This window comes from Entelurus aequoreus, linkage group LG11, assembly GCF_033978785.1.
Source record: "Entelurus aequoreus isolate RoL-2023_Sb linkage group LG11, RoL_Eaeq_v1.1, whole genome shotgun sequence".
Classification (NCBI taxonomy): Eukaryota; Metazoa; Chordata; class Actinopteri; order Syngnathiformes; family Syngnathidae; genus Entelurus; species Entelurus aequoreus.
The window spans coordinates 27,185,289-27,204,436 of NC_084741.1; the positions used below are offsets into that span (position 1 = coordinate 27,185,289).

Here is a 19,148-nt window from a genome sequence, read left to right on the forward strand (position 1 = left end):
ATGCAAGAGATGGTGGTGACAAAGGCGCATTTTACGGTGCTTTCAAGGACAGCTGAAAAGAGTAGGACACGACGTTGGTCAGAAAGAAATAATATATTTTATTCATAAAATACTAAGACTAAACTGCTATCAGTAAAGCATAAGAAACACAAAATAATGGTTCTGTTCATTTTAGTATTATTTAAATAAGTTGGTTAAAAGATGGCAGCGTGTATAAGTTAGTTTTGAGTACACTCAATACGATAATGATAAAGTGAGAATTTTGTATTTTGTTTTTTATCACTGCACACATTTGTAAAGTGCAATTTTAATATTGATGATGTGCATTTTCTACAAAAAAATTAAGGTGAGTCAAGTAGAAAAATCGTTTAGTTCAACTATTTTCCCTGAAAGACGCATTGAGGCTGTGAAGTGTTTTATCCGATTAATTGATAGATTACTAAAATATTCAATAGCTGCAGCCCTAGACGCCAATGTAGAATGTGTGGGGGTAATGGTCCAATTATAGCATTGGGATGGGCCAGAGGTTAATCACTATGGTTAGTGCATTTTCTACAAAAAAAATTAAGGTGAGTCAAGTAGAAAAATCGTTTAGTTCAACTATTTTCCCTGAAAGACGCATTGAGGCTGTGAAGTGTTTTATCCGATTAATTGATAGATTACTAAAATATTCGATAGCTGCAGCCCTAGACGCCAATGTAGAATGTGTGGGGTCCAATTATAGCATTGGGATGGGCCAGAGGTTAATCACTATGGTTATGGTTATAGAACTACATATACAGTGTATAATTACATAAATGGCAGTATGTAGATCCAAAGAAGACTGATTGAAAAAGAGTTACATTGAAGTCGTCAGAGTCTAGTTCAATTCGTATTTTTCCAGTAAAATGCCCAATTATTATAACCTTCTGTGCTTTGGCTAGCTTTTTGATGAGCACACATTTAAATTGCACAAAGAGAGAAACATTTTTTAACAAACGTGTAGGTTTGATAACAAATATGAGCAGTGTCTTCGTCATCATGCACTTCATTACTGATAAATACAACCACTCGATGGAGCTCTCGGCCACTGCCTTTAAAAAACCCAATAGATTCAGCTCTTGTAAACGGCTTTAATTCGAGAGAGAGAGAGAGAGAGAGAGAGTGGAGTAAACTGCTGGACGTGAACAAACCAAAGTTTTACAGCTCGTCCTGCTAACGTTACGCTAGCTAAGTTGAGTGACATCAGCATCCCAGCAGGCTAGCGGGACCATGATTAGCTTCTTCAACTCCGAGCTACTCCCTGTCGTGAGAAGGGTCAAAGTGGGCCAAGATGTACGCCGAATATTTACCTTCTGTGGCTGAATGTTCCCTCGGTGTTTTGCTGGCTCCTTCTGAAACCAGGAGTCCAATAAGGACGGCAAGAAGCACGGCGGTCCTACGGTCTACCACCGCCCGCATCATTGCAGATGGGGAGAATCAACGCCTAAAAATGCAGCAGCCCAATCTTTTGCTTTGATAAAGTCAATAAGCGAGCACACATAGTCCGTAAAGGCGGCGAGTCTCCATATTTAGCGACATCGGCAGTTTCAAATTAAAGCGGATTCTTTTTCCTCCGTGGTGCATTACTCAGCCCCCATTTTCGCTTGCTTTTTTTCATCGACGAGCCAGGGTCAAAAGAGAGGAAGACAGCTCTTAAGCCTCAAAGCCACATGCCCGAAAACAGCAACAACAGGCGGCTACATTCACCGAGACGCCTCGGTGACATTAACGCAACTCTACTGCTCCCTGTAGGTTCAACATGGTACTGACTTTATAGACAGTATAGAGGGGTTCTTAACCTTTTTCAATTTTAACCTTTGAAATATTACCACAAAATTAGTATTCTTACTATTGATTTTAATCGTATTCAATAAATATATCTAACCTACCTACAGTTTACAACCATGTCAAATGATATCAAACCAAGTGTTACTCACAAAGATTATTATTTGTTTAACACAAATATTAGGTCTAGGTCAGGCTAATTCGAAAAATGAATACTATGAATACTGCGAAGGAAGCTACTCAAAAAACTGATGAAAAATAGTTTTACATACAATTATGCTGTGTTAAAATAAATAAATGAATACTAAATTAATAATAAATAATAAAAATATATGTTTTTTAACTAAATAGTCAATAAAATAGGTCCCAATGAAAATACAGCCTCACCATTGGAGTCACATATTTTGCACTTAATAAACTTCTCAGATCCAGACTTCTTCTGTTTGTTTGATATCGTCCCTCTAGGGGGCGCTCTCAGCATTTTTTCCAAATGTTATGTTACAGCCTTATTTCAAAATGGAATAAATTCATGTTTTTCCTCAAAATTCTACACACACAAAACGTTTTTTAGACCTTTTTGCAAATGTATTAAAAATTAAAAACTAAGAAATCATATGTACATAACTATTCACAGCCTTGTCTATAACTGTTCTCATTCATTCAGGTTATTGTAATTGCAGGGCATTTAATCGATTGCAACTGGACTGTTTGGTTTGTCTTGGAAGACCTTTTGCCTCTCATCCAAGTAGGCTTCATCAGTTTGTGCTCATAGACTAAATTTAATGTCTTCTAAGATAAACCAAACAGTCCAGTTGCAATCGATTGAATGCCTTTTTATAGCCTTTGCTCAATACGCAATACAAGCAATTATAGCCTCAACCCTTTTGAATACAATGCCACAAGCTTGGCACAACTCTCTTTGGGCAGTTTCGCCAATTCCTCTTTGCAGCACCTCTTAAGCTCCATCAGATTGGATGAGAAGTGTTTGTTTTCATCCAGGATGTCTCTCGCCATTGCTGCATTCACATTTCCCTCTATCTTGACTAGTCTCCCAGTTCCTGCTGCCTAAAAACAACCCCACAGCATGACGCTGCCACCACCATGCTTCACTGTAGGGATGGTATTGGCCTGGTGATGAGTGGTGCCTGGTTTCCTCCAAACATGATGCCTGGCATTTAAGCCAAAGATTTTAATGTTTGAATCAACAGGCCAGAGAATTCTGTTTTCATGGTCTGAAATTCTTTAGTGTGTACTTTGGCAACATTTTATGAAAGAATGGCCACTATACCATACAGACCGGATTGGTGGATTGCTGCAGAGATGGTTGTCCTTCTGGAAAGTTCCCCTCTCTCCACAAAGGAACGCTGTAGCTCTGACAGACTGACCATCGGGTTCCTAGTCACCTCCCTGACTAGACTAAGATGAATGCAGCAATGTACAGAGAGATACTGATTGAAAACCAACGCTTCCGATCCATGGAGCTTGAGAGGTGCTGCAATGAGGAATTGGCGAAAAACTGCCCAAAGATAGGTGTGCCGAGCTTATGGCATCGTATTCAAAAAGACTTCAGGCTATAATTGCTGCCAATGGTGCATCAACAAAGTATTGAACAAAGGCTCGGCCGGCGCCGGTTGCGGGGACTGCGGTCTGGTGGCCTGCCACTCCCGGGAAGAGACCTCGCTGAGGGTGTGAGGCTTTTAATCATTTATTATTATTTTTATTTTTATTATTATTATTATTATTATATATATATGTATATTTTTTTTAAATGTATTTATATATATTTTTTAAGTTAATTATTTTTAAAATGGTATTATTTATTTGTGTGTGGCGTCACGCGTGTCTCGCTTCCTGTTGGTTGGGGTCTGTGCCCTTGTGGCCCGACCTTGCGCTGTGGGGTCTCTGTTGGTGACCTGATGCGGTGGCGGCGCGGCCCCCATGTCTGGTCTAGATGCTGTGTCTCGGTTGTTTTGGCAGTGGTGTGTTTGGTGTGCGGGTTTGGATTGGGGTGGTGGGGTCTTTTGGTGGGGGAGGTGTTAATGTCTCTTGTTTGCGTGTTGGCGTTTTGGCTGACTGGCGGGCTGGCGCAGGCTGGTCTCCGTGATCCTGTTGGCGTGTGGTTGCCGGTCGCAGTTTTTTTCGATCGCTTTGATTTGATCGAGTGGTGCTGGCTGTCTGGGAGTATTGCAGCTGCTGTTTCTACTGCCGTTTGTTTGTGGTGTGGGCGCCCGTGGCTGCTGGGTCTGGTGCAGGGGGGTGGCTGATGTTATGGCTGGTGGCAGCGCGCGCATGTGGTGGTTGTCGGGGCTGACGAACTTGCCGACTTCATGCTCGTTTATTGTCGTGTTGGTTGGCTTTTTGGGTGTGGGCCTGGGGTGCCCTTGCACCCTGCCGCGCCGCCCTTCGCGCCCGGTGTCAAGCCGTCGTCTGGGGCGGGCGTGTCGGGAGTTGTCCCTGGGTGACGGGGGTGCGCGGCCGGACCTGTGGGGCTTGGGCGAGGAGATCGGCTGGTTCTCAGTGGGCAGTGGGTGCCGGGACTTGATCGCTGTCCCGCCGGCCTGTGTATTGATTTGTTGTTATATATATATGTGTGTGTGTGTGTGTGTGTGTGTGTGTGTGTGTGTGTGTGTGTGTGTGTGTGTGTGTGTGTGTGTGTGTGTGTGTGTGTGTGCATGTGGATGGATGGATGTAGGCATGTAAATGTGTGTATGTATGTGGATGTGTATATGTATATGTGCATATGTGTGTATATGTATGTATATCCTGAATGTCAACAAGACCAAGGAGATCATCGTTGACTTCAGGAAGCACCAGTCCAGCCACGCTCCACTCTACATCAACGGCACAGTGGTGGAGATAGTAAGCAGCACCAAGTTCCTGGGGGTGCAGACAACTGACAATATAACCTGGTCCCTACACACCGGAGCTCTTGTAAAAAGAGCTCAGCAGCGCATGCACTTTTTGCGTCGGATGAAAAGAGCACAGCTCCCTCCCCCCATTCTCACCACATTCTACAGAGGCACTATAGAGAGCCTGCTGACCAACAGCATCTCTGTCTGGACTGGAGCATGCAGTGCCTCAGACTGGAAGTCTCTCCAGAGAGTGGTGAGGACGGCGGAAAAGATCATCAGGACTCCTCTTGCTCCTATCCAGGAGATCGCAAAAAGCCGCTGCCTGACCAGGGCTCAGAAAATCTGCAAAGACTCCTCCCACCCCCACCAAGGACTGTTTTCACTGCTGGACTCTAGGAAGAGGTTCCGCAGCCTTCGAAGCAGAACCTCCAGGTTCTGTAACAGCTTCTTCCCTCAGGCCGCAAGACTCTTAAACGCATCATAATTAAATTATCCCCTCAACTCCCCCCAAAATGGATTAACTTGCTGGAATAAAAAAGACAATATAACATACATCCATAAACATGGACGCATGTGAAAAGGTGCAATATATTTATCTGTGCAATATATTTATCTGCACAGTAATCTATTTATTTATTTATATATATTTATATATATATATTTATTTATTTTATATATATATTATATATATTATTTATATATATTTATTTATTTATATATGCACCTTATTGCTTTTTTTATCCTGCACTACCATGAGCTTATGTAACGAAATTTCGTTCTTATCTGTGCTGTAAAGTTCAGATTTGAATGACAATAAAAAGGAAGTCTAAGTTTAAGTCTAAGTGTGTATATATATATATATATATATATATATGTATATATATATATATATACAGTATATATATATATACATATATATATATATATGTATATATTTGCGTATATATATATATATATATATATATATATATATATATATATATATATATATATACAGTATATATATATATATATATATATATGTATGTATGTATATTTCTGGGGGTACGCTCTGGGCCTGCTTGTCGGGCGGGGTTGGCGCCTCAGGCTACTGCATCCGGACTGCGTGTCTGGAGCTCCTGGGTCCCACCGTCCATCCCTTTCGGGTGCCCGTCTTGGTTGGGGCCTGCTGGGATCTATTGTGGTAGCTTGGTGCTGCAAGGTATTCCGAGGTGCTGCGAGTCGGCCAGCTGCTGGGGTAGTGACCTTGTGTGTCAGCATGTCTGTGATCTTCTTTTAACTATTATTATTATTATTAAAAACTTTTTAATATATAATTATTATTATTATTAATTAATTAATTAATTAATTAATTAATTTATTTATTTATTTATTTTTTAATATATTTTATTAATATTATTTATTTATTTCCCCCCCTCCGTCAGGGGGGGAACTCGACAGGGTGGTTGCTGGTTGTTCCATCTCCATCGTTGGGGTCCCTGCAAGTGGGTGGTTCCCGTGGCCCTGTGCTGGGCGGTCCTGCTGCAGTCGGCTTGGGTGGGGTGGCCGGGGGCGTGCCGCGCCGTGCTCTCCGGGGGTGGGGGGTGGGCTCGTGGGAGCCCGGTTGCTGGTGGGGCGGGGGCGGTCTTCCCGTCCGGTTGCGGGGAGTCTCTGGGACCCCCAGGCGGGGCGTCTTGCCTTTCTGACCGTGTGGGGTGTGGTCTCTTGCTGGCTTGAGGTCTGGCTGTCCCCTGCTTCTCTCGTGCCTTGTCCTCTGCCGGGTGCGTCTGTCAGCGGCCTGCTGCTGGCTCCTACGGGCGGCACGGTGGGCCTAGCTCTGGGGTTCCTGTCGCTGGCCGGCCTGGCTGCGTGGGTCCCGTGGTCCCTGGTTCCCTGGGCATTACACCTGCTGTTCGTGGGTTGGGCTCTCTGGGTGGCTGGGGCCGTACTCTGGCTCCCACACACACTGGGAGTCAAATATATTGTACATACAAATACACATATACTCACATACACACCGTTATTCATACATACATAGGTACCTACGCTCCCACACACATACACAAATACAGTACATACCTACATACTCAAAGTTCGTACATCCACACGCACATTCACTGCACAAACATACATATACACATACTGTATATATACAAGTACATATATATACATATACTCATGCACATAATCACGTTTCATCAAACATATATTAACGTTGTTGCCCTAGGGTAAACTGGGTAACACATGGCACACTGACAAAGCTTAACCTATTGTTACTATAGCAATTTACAAGGTTAATATAGGTTGCTTCTCTTTCTTCCCTTCTATTTTTCTGCATTATTTTGTATCTGTAGTTATCATTGCGTATATGTATTGTTGCATTTGAACAACTTTATTGTTGATAATAAAGGTAAATTATTGGTATTGTTCATTATCAATAGCGCTATATTGTTGTTGTTGTTGTTGTTATTGTTGTGTTTGCTTTTGTTGTTTTTGTCTCTCTGTCTAATCCCCCTTTTGTCCCCACAAGTTACCCCTCTGTCTTCCTTTTTTTCTCTTTCTATTCCCTCCTGCTCCGGCCCAGCTGCACCAAATGATAATGTTTTAAAACCTTTTAACATTGTCACTATGGAGTTTTTCTGTAGAATTTTGAGCACAAAAATACATGTATTCCATTTTGGAAGGCTGTAACATAACAAAATGTGGAATAAGTGAAGCACTTTCCGAATGCAATATATATATATATATATATATATATATATATATATATATATATATATATATATATATATATATATATATATATATACACACACACACATATATAACCACTATATAGTACAGTGGTTCTCCAACGGTTTTCACCAAGTATCACCTCAAAAAACTTTGCCCCGCAGTTTTTTATTGGCCCATTACCTTACTATGTATATATATATATATATATATATATATATATATATATATATATATATATATATATATATATATATATATATATATACTGTATACATACTGTATATTTGGGGTGAGCTGGTGTAACGATCTAAGATTCAACTACATTGAACTTTGCTCGTGACGTAAAATGCAAACGCCACAACAGAACTACATTAAGCCACGCTCAACCATACAGATTAACTCAAAACAACATTGGCTAGCAGGATCAATCTAAAGGGTTACAACTGGCGTTTTTGAATAATTGGGCCATGTCCAGACATGCTAATCAAGACGCGACCCCGAAAGGTACAAGCGTTAGAAAATGGATGGATATATACAGTATATTAGGGGTGCAACGACCTAAGATTCACCTACATCGATCTGTGCTCGGCAAGGCCCGTTAAATACAAACGCCACAACACTATAACTGTCTGCAATAACACGATTGAAAAAGCCACAACAAATACTAACGCCACAACCCAACAACATATAGCCATAACACAACAAATATAAGCCAAAAGACAACAATATAAAGACGCAACGGAAGTGACAGTGGACACAATTCAGCGAGGGACCAATTTACTAAGGCGGAAAATTTAAAACAGTGTAATGAACGAAGTTGATAAGTAAGTCAAGTGTGAACACTTTTTCAGTCATGAATATTTTGTTTTACTTTTTCAATAACACTAATATGGCACGGGGACAGCGTGGCGCAGTTGGGTGAGTGGCCGAGCCAGCAACCTGAGGGTTTCTGGTTCAATCCCCACCTTCTACCAACCTCGTCACGTCCGTTGTGTCCTTGAGCAAGACACTTCACCCTTGCTCCTGATGGGTCGTGGTTAGGGCCTTGCATGGCAGCTCCTGCCATCAGTGTGTGAATGTGTGTGTGAATGGGTGAATGTGGAAATAGTGTCAAAGCGCTTTGAGTACCTTGGAGGTAGAAAAGCGCTATACAAGTATAACCCATTTACCATTTACTAATATACTATGCTCATTACACTGTTTTTAATTTTCCGCCTGAGCCACACATGGTCCGTCGGTGAAACTTGCTCTGATGTCACTTCCATTGGGTCCGTCGCGTCCTTTGTGGCTTAAAGTTGTGTTGCGGCTTCATATTGTTGTGTTTTGGCGTTTGTATTTGTTGTGGCTTTTGCAATTGTGCTGTAGATGAAAGTTGATGTGTTGTTGCTTCATGATTGTTGCATTTGTTGTGACCTTTCTCGGCCACCGTAAGTATCCGCCATGTGCTTTGATGACTCATGGCGTCGCAGACAGACTGGAGTAACGTTTAATGTCCTTATTAAAGTGCTGAACTTCATGTTAAGTCTGCCGTTCTTAAATCCAATGTTTTCTTATTTCTAGTATCAATAAAATTGTATTTTAGGAATATAAATTGATATATCGATTGTTACACCTGTAACTGTAATGTCAACAGCTGCTTATGTTAACATCAGTCAGCCAGCCTAAGGTGAACACAAACAAATTCCACTGTACTTCTGAGGCCCTGGAAATGGAGGTAGGCTGCATTGAACATTAATAATTCCTGAACAGAATCCATATTTTTGTAAAATCTCTTAATTTAGAGATGAAAGTTTACACTTTAATCCCATCTTGTTTGTTTTATTAAATTGTGGTGGTGTTTAAAGGAAAAATCCTGAAAACTCCAATCCCATGCTGATGTTTGTTTTGTATTTTCTACCCTCGAAGACCCCCAGAGAGTGTAATCTACTTAGCAGGAGAGCTTCAGCTAGGTGAGGAAAACATTGTGCTTTGTAGATCACTTCTTTCCACCAAACATCCAAGTCCACTATACTACAAATTATGTTGTGGTATCAGAGGGTGCTTCACTCGTTTGATATCATCAGAACGACGATCTCACCTTCCACCAGATGTCAACGCTGAGGTTCACGCCGTAGGAAGGAGACATTTATGGCTGCTGTATTGTGACTCACTCAGCCCTGGAGAAGTCAAAAAGAAGGTTCTAGGTAAATGTTTTCATGTGTAGAAACATTTAATCGGGGTTGTCAAACTTCTTTTATTGAGGGCCACATTGTAATTATGTCTGCCCTCAGCAAGCCGTTTGTAACACTGAATATATATATATAAATACAGTGCATCTTAGTCGTAGTTTTCATTAACAAATTTGGAGGTTTTGTGAAATCGCTAATGCTAATCAGTAGCATGTCAATAGCAGAGTCAATGTATATTAGCATCAAGTTAACACATTTTTGGAAAAGTGGAGCCTTACTTTACGTTGGAGCGTTTATAGAGTCAATTTCTTTATTGGCATTGGAAATTGCAACATTACCTAGAGGTAGTTTGGCGGAGTCGGCTCTCAGTGCTGCTGGTGTGTTCACCAAGTTCCAAAGTGCGTTAGCAACGGTGCGTGACGTCACGCGCAAAAAAGTTATTTGTAATTTTCACTTTAATAAAAGACTAGCTGTATTATCTGTATTGGCCCTGCGATGACGTGGTGACTTGTCCAGGGTGTACTCTGCCTTCCGCTCGAGGTCAGCTGGGATAGGCTCTAGCCCCCCACAACCTTAAAAGGGACAAGCGGTAGAAAATGGAGGGATTGATAGATTGTATTTCTTTTATGATTACCTTTAAAGGCCTACTGAAACCCACTACTACCAACCACGCAGTCTGATAGTTTATATATCAATGATGAAATCTTAAAGGCCTACTGAAACCCACTACTACCGACCACGCAGTCTGATAGTTTATATATCAATGATGAAATCTTAACATTGCAACACATGCCAATACGGCCGGGTTAACTTATAAAGTGACATTTAAAATTTCCCGGGAAATATCCGGCTGAAACGTCGCGGTATGATGACGTATGCGCGTGACGAAGGCAGTTGAACGCGTCATCTTGGAATAGGTCCCTCCCAATTTAAACAGCTCTGTTTTAATCGCTAATTTCCACAGTATTCAGGACATCTGTGTTGGTGAATCTTTTGGAAATTTGTTCAATTAACAATGGAGACTGCAAAAAAGAGAGTTGTAGGGAAGCGGTGTGTTGCTGCTGGATGTAGCAACACAAACCAAAACACAACCGGTGTTTCATTGTTTCTTTTCCCAAAAGATGGCGGCCAAGCTTTACTATGGAACAAAGAAGTCAAGCGAACACGGTTGGATTGGACGACACATACGAAGTACAGTGTATTATGCAGCGAACATTTCGAAAGATCATGTTTCGAAGAGGGTCCCTTGCGAATGGCAGAAATGGGAATCAGCACTCGTCGACTCGTGCTGAAGAAAGGTGCGAAGCCAACTATTTTCGATAGACCACGGACAAGTCCGGAGCACCCGACCCCCTCCACAAGCGGACAGACTGGGCACATGAGGTCTGCATTTGCCAAAAGGGAAAGGAAGAGGGTAAGAATCTTGATATCCAGTTTTCATAGTCAGACTACACTGTTCCAATATCCATTTCTTTGTTCTCAATTGTTGAAACCCCCCACCTCCACACCCCGGATTGTAAATAATGTAAATAATTCAATGTGATTATCTTGTGTGATGACTGTATTATGATGATAGTATATATATGATAGTATATATCTGTATCATGAATCAATTTAAGTGGACCCCGACTTAAACAAGTTGAAAAACTTATTGGGGTGGTACCATTTAGTGGTCAATTGTACGGAATATGTACTTCACTGTGCAACCTACTAATAAAAGTCTCAATCAATCAACCAAAACTAACACACACAGTCATAGACTACTCCAGTGGTTCTCAACCTTTTTTCAGTGATTTTCCCCTGTGAACATTTTTTTAATTCAAGTACCCCCTAATCAGAGCAAAGCATTTTTGGTTGAAAAAAAGAAAAAAAATACAGCACTATGTCATCAGTTTCTGATTTATTAAATTGTATAACAGTGCAAGATATTGCTAATTTGTAGTGGTCTTTCTTGAACTATTTGGAAAAAAAGATATAAAAATAACTAAAAACTTGTTGAAAAATAAACAAGTGATTCAATTATAAATAATATTTTGTACACATAGAAGTAATCATCAACTTAAAGTGCCCTCTTTGGGGATTGTAATAGAGATCCATCTGGATTCATGAACTTAATTCTAAACATTTATTTTGTTGAAGTATTATTCAATAAATATATTTATAAAGGATTTTTGAATTGTTGCTATTTTTATAATATTTAAAAAAAAATCTCTCGTACCCCTTGGCATACCTTCAAGTATCCCCAAGGGTATGCGTACCCCCATTTGAGAACCACTGGACTACTCCATGAACAATGAAATAAATTAACAATAAAATAGTCTACATATAATTATTGCTTCAAGTTCTAGTCAAGTTCTTCTGCAGTATAAAGTATCGTACATTTACTGACATTACTGTCAATAGTGTCAATACTGTCAATAGATTACAATAGACAATAATATAAAGTATTGTACATTTGTACATTTACAGACAATAGATCAGATCATGGACAGTACGACTACGGCATCAGTGGCGGATGCGGTGGATGAACCAATGGCAATGGCACTAGATTTGCCTGATGAGGAGGGCGATCAAGATCAGGTTCGATTTGTTTTCCTAATCAATGTTCAAATGGATTACAGTTCAAGCCCAATCCAAAAGTATTCATAATTAATGTAAATGAGGTATCCATATTACATGTAGCTGTTTCTCCATTTCCAGGGAAATACAAGAGAACAAGGATGCCAGACGGACTGGGTACCGATTGGGACAGCACCAACAGCAATGACCAGTAGCAAGAGCACCCAAACAGGGAAAATACATCATAGATCAAAGGGTATGTCTATTTCGGTGACGAACATGATTCTGCACATCACAGTACACATTGCACGCTGCCTGTGCAGAGTAGAGTAGACAGATAAATTAGGTGATTCAAAGACAATAATTATTATGTGATTCTAGTTTAATTTTAACAGATTATATAAAACAACTTGTGCTTGATTTTATTGCTAGGACACCAGGTGACCCCAGATATCCTCGAGAGGGTTAGAGCTCGGCCGGCCAGGGTTAGTGAAGTCCCATTGTCAAGTGTAGCAGCTCCATCTGACAGCCCCGAGATGCAGACTAACATAGCAGCTCCAGGTGTGTCTGGAATGCAAGCCAAGCTACGACCACCTCCTGCATTGTTTGATGAAGGACCAGCATCAAGTCCCACTGCGCCTTTTGTTGGTGGTTCTTCCGATGACAGCTATGTGCCGAGTGAGTCAACGACATCGGATCCGTGTCAATCTGACGGGTCGCCAGATCGCCCATGTACTCACCAGATGCGTGAAGAGGGCTGCCACAAGGAACCGAAGTACATCATCTTTGAGTCGTGCCTCCAGAGTCTCGTCAAGTGGTGTCACTGTCCAGTCTGTGGCAGCCAGGACATAAGCCCTTCTTGGGATTCGAACGGTACACAGCTGACCATGACTCTTCAATGTGCATCATGTGACCAGAGGAGTAGTTGGAGCAGCCAGCCAAACATTGGCCCTTATGCCGCGGGCAACATCCTGCTGTCTGCTGGCATCCTCTTCGCTGGGGCATCTTCTGGCAAGGTGTTGCAAGTGCTGAACAGCATCGGAGTGGTCACGTATGTGAAGAGGACATTTTTCAACCACCAGGAGCTCATCCTGCAGCCAGCCATCAAAAAGGTGTGGGAGGAACAGCAACGGACGCACCTCACCATGCTGCAGGTGGAAGGCCGACCCCTCGTCCTTGGTGGTGATGGGCGAGCAGACAGTCCGGGACACAGCGCCAAGTTCGGTACCTACACCACAATGGAGCTTGTGGCCAATGTGGTTCTCGACCTTCAGGTTGTACAGGTACGACCATATAATCTCACTAAAACACTAGTAACACAATAAGCAGATAAGGGATTTTCCAGAATTATCCTAGTAAATTTGTCTAATAACATTAACCATTTCAATGTATACTAAGCCCCTTTTTCATTTTTTTCTTTGCTCATTCCTTTTCTGTTATATATATTTCAGAGCAACGAATGTCTTGGCAGCTACCATATGGAGATGGAAGGACTGAAGAGGATGGTGGAACTGCTGATCAGCTGGGACCTGGATGTCGGGGTGCTGGTGACAGACAGACACAGACAGATCGCTAAATGGATTCGTGAAAACATGCCCAATACACGGCACTGCTATGACATCTGGCATGTTGCAAAATGTTAGTTGGATTATTTGTATGCATGACAAGTTGTGAAGTAGTGTGTACATATCAGTGATCAGATGAATGCGATATTGTATTTAATCCACAAATTTCTGTTTTTTTCTGTTTGTAGCCATCGGAAAGAAACTGAAGGCCATCGCCAAGCATAAGGACTGTGAAGACCTGAAGCCCTGGGTGCAAAGTATAATCAACCACCTCTACTGGGCAGCAGTGTCTACACCGCCTGGAGAGGGGGAACTTCTGGTTGCCAAGTGGAAGTCTGTGGAGCGACACATTCAGAACATCCACAAGGACCATGGCGACCTCTTCCCAATTTGTACTCATGGACAACTGCAACGGCAAAAGAAATGGCTCAAACAAAGTGAGTAGGCAAATAAGTTGCCCGAAAGCAGTGAGGGACTAGCAGTATTTTCCTGCACATCTTTTGAAAGTCAAAAAATTCAGATAAACTTGTAAGTAAATAACCAGTTTAAGTTGACTGGAACATTTTTGTAGAAACGTTGTTCTATTTTAAATTTATGTTTAGGTTCACGCTCAGCAGTGAAACTGGAGGAGGTGGTCAACAACAAGTCCCTGCTAAAAGATATCGCCATGCTGTCGGGTGAACACCAGACTTCCAAGGTGGAGGCGTTCCATAGCCTTATCATACAGGTGAGAATTAGACTGATCGCCTGTAGGTGGTGTCGGTGGTTACCACCTGCCACTAGGACTTTGGTGGCCAGGGAGCAAAATACTAGAGCATACTAAATGAAGCCTTGATACAGTCAGTGTAAGCAAGAGAATGTTGGAGGTCCAACATAGTGGCTGGCATCTTGGTGAGAAAGATTGCAAACAATTCTGGCGTGGTGTTAACATTGAAAACAAAACAGCTTCATTACTGCAGGAGATCAAGCTTTAATAGCTGACTATTAACAGTTTAATACACAAACATTTGTATTCAAATTTACAAACAATTTATAAATTTACACACACATTGTATGGACGCATGACTGAATAAAGTGTCTTTTATCTTATACAGTTCGCACCGAAAATGTATGTCTTCTCATACATCGGAATGCTGTGCAGGTATGTTTCCACACTAATCTAAGTGTCACTAGTGTGTGCCATACTTTAGTACTAATTATTACATTATTCTGTTACCACACCTAGGAACCTGCTTGCTGGGCTGCACTGGAACGAAAATTCGAGCCGCCCTATAGCCACTACACAAGCGGGTGCTGAGCGCTATGCAGTACGCTACCCGAAGTATAAAGCAGGGGGCCATGTGGTCAAGAAAATCGCGACAGAGCCAACATACCGTAAGTGTAGAGGACACAAAACATGTAAACACTTGACACTTTGTATCATGATAATAATACTGTCAAGTTTCACTCTCCATGAGTATATTATGTTGTGAGCAGGAACATGTACAATTGTATTTTGCAGGCTACGTAGATGACTTGATCAGGGAGGTTGTTGCTGGCTGCAGACAGACCCCTGACGAGAGAACACCACTCAGCGTCACTGTGGATGTGCCTCCCTTCCTCTGCGATGAACTGGAGAAGCCAGACAAGGAGGAAGCCATCGCCAAGCACAGGAGTCGCTTCGGTAAGTGTGAAATGCCCTCCCGGTAACAGTTAGAGATGCTACCTCAGTAGAAGCATTTAAGTCCCATCTTAAAACTCATTTGTATACTCTAGCCTTTAAATAGACCCCCTTTTTAGACCAGTTGATCTGCCGTTTCTTTTCTTTTCTCCTCTGCCCCCCCCCCCACGTGGAGGGGTTATTCCGGTGACCATGGATAAAGTGCTGGCTGTCCAGAGTTGGGACCCGGGGTATACCGCTCGCCTGTGCATCGGTTGGGGACATCTGCGCTGCTGACCCGTCTCCGCTCGGGGTGGCCTCCTGCTGGCTCCACTGGACCCTCACTAATATGTTAGACCCACTCGACATCCATTGCTTTCGGTCTCCCCTAGAGGGGGGGGGTTACCCACATATGCGGTCCTCTCCAAGGTTTCTCATAGTCATTCACATCGACGTCCTACTGGGGTGAGTTTTCCTTGCCCGTGTGTGGGCTCTGTACCGAGGATGTCGTTGTGGCTTGTACAGCCCTTTGAGACATTTGTGATTTAGTGCTATATAAATAAACATTGATTGATTGACTGATTGATTGATTGATTGATTTTATTGATTAAGTACAGTGGCCATGTAGATTCTGTTGCAGTCACTGCACGTCTTGGAACCCCGTGTAGTCCATCGATGGGAATGTTGTCCTAATCTTATGTACTACACAAGCTGGTAGTACCACCCTTATGTCCTTTCCCAGATATCCCCAGCAGAAGCGGACAAACTGTCGATAGGCTGTGTGTCGTCTCCGCCTGCAAGTAGCAAATGATGGCAGCTGTTATTATCCGGACATGGATACACAGTGACTCACTGTTCTCTGAGATTCAAAAGACATTGTCATGCATTCTATTCATTTGTCATTTACTGTTGCAGTAAATTGTAAATATTGTTGACATCTACGGTCCATCTATGTAATACTTCTATGATATATAATGTCATGTGCATTGTAGCACAGTACATTTCACAGAATAAGAATAAGATAAGAAAGTGCTCATTCTGACTTATCTTCCAAAGGTTGATAGAATAAAGAATTATTTAAACTTATTAGTGCCTCACTCATTTTGCTGTTGCTGCAGCATGCCATATTGCTGTTTGTAGGCGTTATACGCTGTCTGCAGCACCCATTCATCCAGACACACAGATGGAAAGCCATGGTGGTCTATGATGCACGTCTTCACCCCCTCCTCCTCCATCGTTCTGGTCACTGCCTCTATTTCACTACAGCAGACACACTCAGCCACTGTCTCCATGTTCACACAGTTTTGACATGTACACCTGGAAATAGAAATGTTCATAATATTTGTAAATCAATTCATATTATTGACACCTGCAATCTGCAAACATGTGGAATAATTAATATTATCATTGTCTTGTTGTGGATCTTATTAATCTGCATGCATATTTTTAGTATTGCCGGTATATGGAGCTGTGGCCCATAGAAATAATGGGTAATTAATTAGGTTTGACATTGTGTCAATGATAGATACTTAGTGTATAGATAGGCCTGGGGTGTAAGTTGTAACACTAACAGTAACACATTGTGTCAATGATAGATACTTAGTGTATAGATAGGCCTGGGGTGTAAGTTGTAACACTAACAGTAACAGTGCAAGACTAGGCCACAAACTAAAACTAGTCTATAAATAAATAACATATTACCATTCTGTATTCTCAAGGCGATCTATGTCGTGTGCTCCTCCAGCATCAATAGCAGCAGCGTCCTCCTGACCGTCTTCATCAGCGTCGGGTTCAAAGCGATATGGCTCTATCCCTCTCACAGCTTCTTCCCTATCTGAATCGCTTCCACTCCCCACTAGTCCTTCACTTGCACTTTCCTCATCCACAAATCTTTCATCCTCGCTCAAATTAATGGAGAAATCGTCGCTATCTCGGTCAGAATCGCTCTCAGATCTGGCGGCCATCATTGCAAACAATAGGGAGCTTTGCGGATATGTTCAATTGTCCACGTCACGCTACTTCCGGTAGGGGCAAGGCTTTTTTTTGTCAGATACCAAAAGTTGCTATCTTTATCGTCGTTTTTCTATTCTAAATCCTTTCAGCAAAAATATGGCAATATCGCGAAATGATCAAGTATGACACATAGAATAGATCTGCTATCCCCGTTTAAATAAAAAAATTTCATTTCAGTAGGCCTTTAACATTGCAACACATGCCAATACGGCCGGGTTAACTTATAAAGTGCAATTTTAAAATTCCCGCCACACTTCCGGTTGAAAAACTCCTTTGGATATGATTTATGCGCGTGACGTCACAAAAGCAACGGAAGTGGTTGGACCCCATCGGACCCGATAGAAAAGCCTCTTGTTTTCTTCGACAAAATTCCACAGTATTCTGGACATCTGTGTTGGTGAATCTTTTGAAATTTGTTTAATGAACAATGGAGACTGCAAAGAAGAACGTTGTAGGTGGGATCGATCGGTGTCTTAGCGGCTAAGTACAATACTGTAATATCTGTGATATTTGCATTAGTGTACTGTGTCTTTAAGGGTTTGGGGAACGTGCATGCGCGAGTGAGTTGGCGGAGAACTTGAGTGTGTGTGAGCGGGAGTTTTGGCTAACAGCAGCTCGTGTATGTGTGTGCGTTACTTTTTGAACTACAACCAGTTACCGCTTGTTAATAAAGCGATTGAGCAGCGCATCCTCGTCTGTGTGACTCCTTCTCCACTGCGGGGCATTACAATACTTACAGCAACACAACAAGGACTACTTACCCTGACGCCTAGCCGATGCTTGCCGCCAAACCCACGGATGAAGTCCTTCGTCGCGCCGTTGATAGCTGGAATGCAGGTGAGCACGGCTGTTGATGGGAATATGAGGGCTGGCTGGCGTAGGTGGAGCGCTAATGTTTTATCATAGTTCTGTGAGGTCCGGTTGCTAAGTTGCTAAATTAGCCCTAGCGTCGTTAGCAACAGCATAGTTAAGCCTTACCAGGCTGAGAATTTTTAACCGTGTAGTTACATCATACTTGCCAACCTTGAGACCTCCAATATCGGGAGGTGGGGGGTAGGGGGGGCGGGGGGGCGTGGTTATTTACCGCTAGAATTCACCAACTCGGGTATTTCATATATATTTCATAATATATATATACACTACCGTTCAAAAGTTTGGGGTCACATTGAAATGTCCTTATTTTTGAAGGAAAAGCACTGTACTTTTCAATGAAGATAACTTTAAACTAGTCTTAACTTTGCTAATGTGGTAAATGACTATTCTAGCTGCAAATGTCTAGTTTTTGGTGCAATATCTACATAAGTGTATAGAGGCCCATTTCCAGCAACTATCACTCCAGTGTTCTAATGGTACAATGTGTTTGTTCATTGGCTCTGAAGGCTAATTGATGATTAGAAAACCCTTGTGCAATCATGTTCACACATCTGAAAACAGTTTAGCTCGTTACAGAAGCTACAAAACTGACCTTCCTTTGAGCAGATTGAGTTTCTGGAGCATCACATTTGTGGGGTCAATTAAACGCTCAAAATGGCCAGAAAAAGAGAACTTTCATCTGAAACTCGACAATCTATTCTTGTTCTTAGAAATGAAGGCTATTCCATGCGAGAAATTGCGTGACCCCAAACTTTTGAACGGTAGTATATATATATATATATATATATATATATATATATATATATATATATATATATATATGTATATATATATATATATATATATATATATATATATATATATATATATATATATATATATACATATATATATATATATATATATATATATATATATATATATATATATATATATATATATATATATATGTATGAAA

The 19,148-nt window shown here is 41.6% G+C and overlaps 3 protein-coding genes across 3 annotated transcripts in view; 1 reads left to right on the forward strand and 2 right to left on the reverse strand.

The window, feature by feature from the left end:
• fam171a1 (family with sequence similarity 171 member A1) overlaps positions 1 to 1,782 on the reverse strand; it is a 73,333-nt gene extending 71,551 nt beyond the window's left edge. The window contains exon 1 of the mRNA XM_062062826.1: positions 1,332 to 1,782. Within this exon, the coding sequence (XP_061918810.1) occupies positions 1,332 to 1,443 (112 nt within the window). The 5' untranslated portion in view covers positions 1,444 to 1,782. The remainder of the gene's footprint in view (positions 1 to 1,331) is intronic.
• On the forward strand, positions 1,705 to 15,887 carry LOC133659929 (uncharacterized). Its single transcript, XM_062062838.1, has 13 exons — positions 1,705 to 1,769; positions 9,279 to 9,322; positions 9,461 to 9,556; positions 10,663 to 10,955; positions 12,011 to 12,121; positions 12,242 to 12,356; positions 12,533 to 13,383; positions 13,552 to 13,738; positions 13,854 to 14,102; positions 14,268 to 14,392; positions 14,760 to 14,806; positions 14,891 to 15,039; positions 15,167 to 15,887. Exons 4-13 carry the CDS (start codon positions 10,794 to 10,796, stop codon positions 15,352 to 15,354), a joined length of 2,184 nt encoding a protein of 727 aa, XP_061918822.1. The 5' UTR covers positions 1,705 to 1,769; positions 9,279 to 9,322; positions 9,461 to 9,556; positions 10,663 to 10,793; the 3' UTR covers positions 15,355 to 15,887.
• Positions 14,979 to 17,867, reverse strand: LOC133659932 (uncharacterized). The gene is made up of 3 exons (XM_062062842.1): positions 17,006 to 17,867; positions 16,403 to 16,621; positions 14,979 to 16,098 (listed from the first exon to the last, which is right to left on the reverse strand). The coding sequence occupies exons 1-3, from the start codon at positions 17,269 to 17,271 to the stop codon at positions 15,945 to 15,947; spliced, it is 639 nt and encodes a 212-aa protein (XP_061918826.1). The 5' UTR covers positions 17,272 to 17,867; the 3' UTR covers positions 14,979 to 15,944.
• Between the last annotated feature and the right edge of the window lie 1,281 nt (positions 17,868 to 19,148).

Coding starts and splice junctions, on each gene's coding strand:
- LOC133659932 (XM_062062842.1), bottom strand. CDS start 17,271: ATGATGGCCGCCAGATCTGAGAGCGATTCTGACCGAGATAGCGACGAT. Junction 16,622..17,005: donor CGCCTTGAGAATACAGAATG/GTAATATGTTAT, acceptor TTCTATTTCCAG/GTGTACATGTCAAAACTGTG. Junction 16,099..16,402: donor CTGCAGCAACAGCAAAATGA/GTGAGGCACTAA, acceptor TGCTACTTGCAG/GCGGAGACGACACACAGCCT.
- LOC133659929 (XM_062062838.1), top strand. CDS start 10,794: ATGGCAGAAATGGGAATCAGCACTCGTCGACTCGTGCTGAAGAAAGGT. Junction 14,807..14,890: donor TACATCGGAATGCTGTGCAG/GTATGTTTCCAC, acceptor TACCACACCTAG/GAACCTGCTTGCTGGGCTGC. Junction 15,040..15,166: donor CGCGACAGAGCCAACATACC/GTAAGTGTAGAG, acceptor TGTATTTTGCAG/GCTACGTAGATGACTTGATC.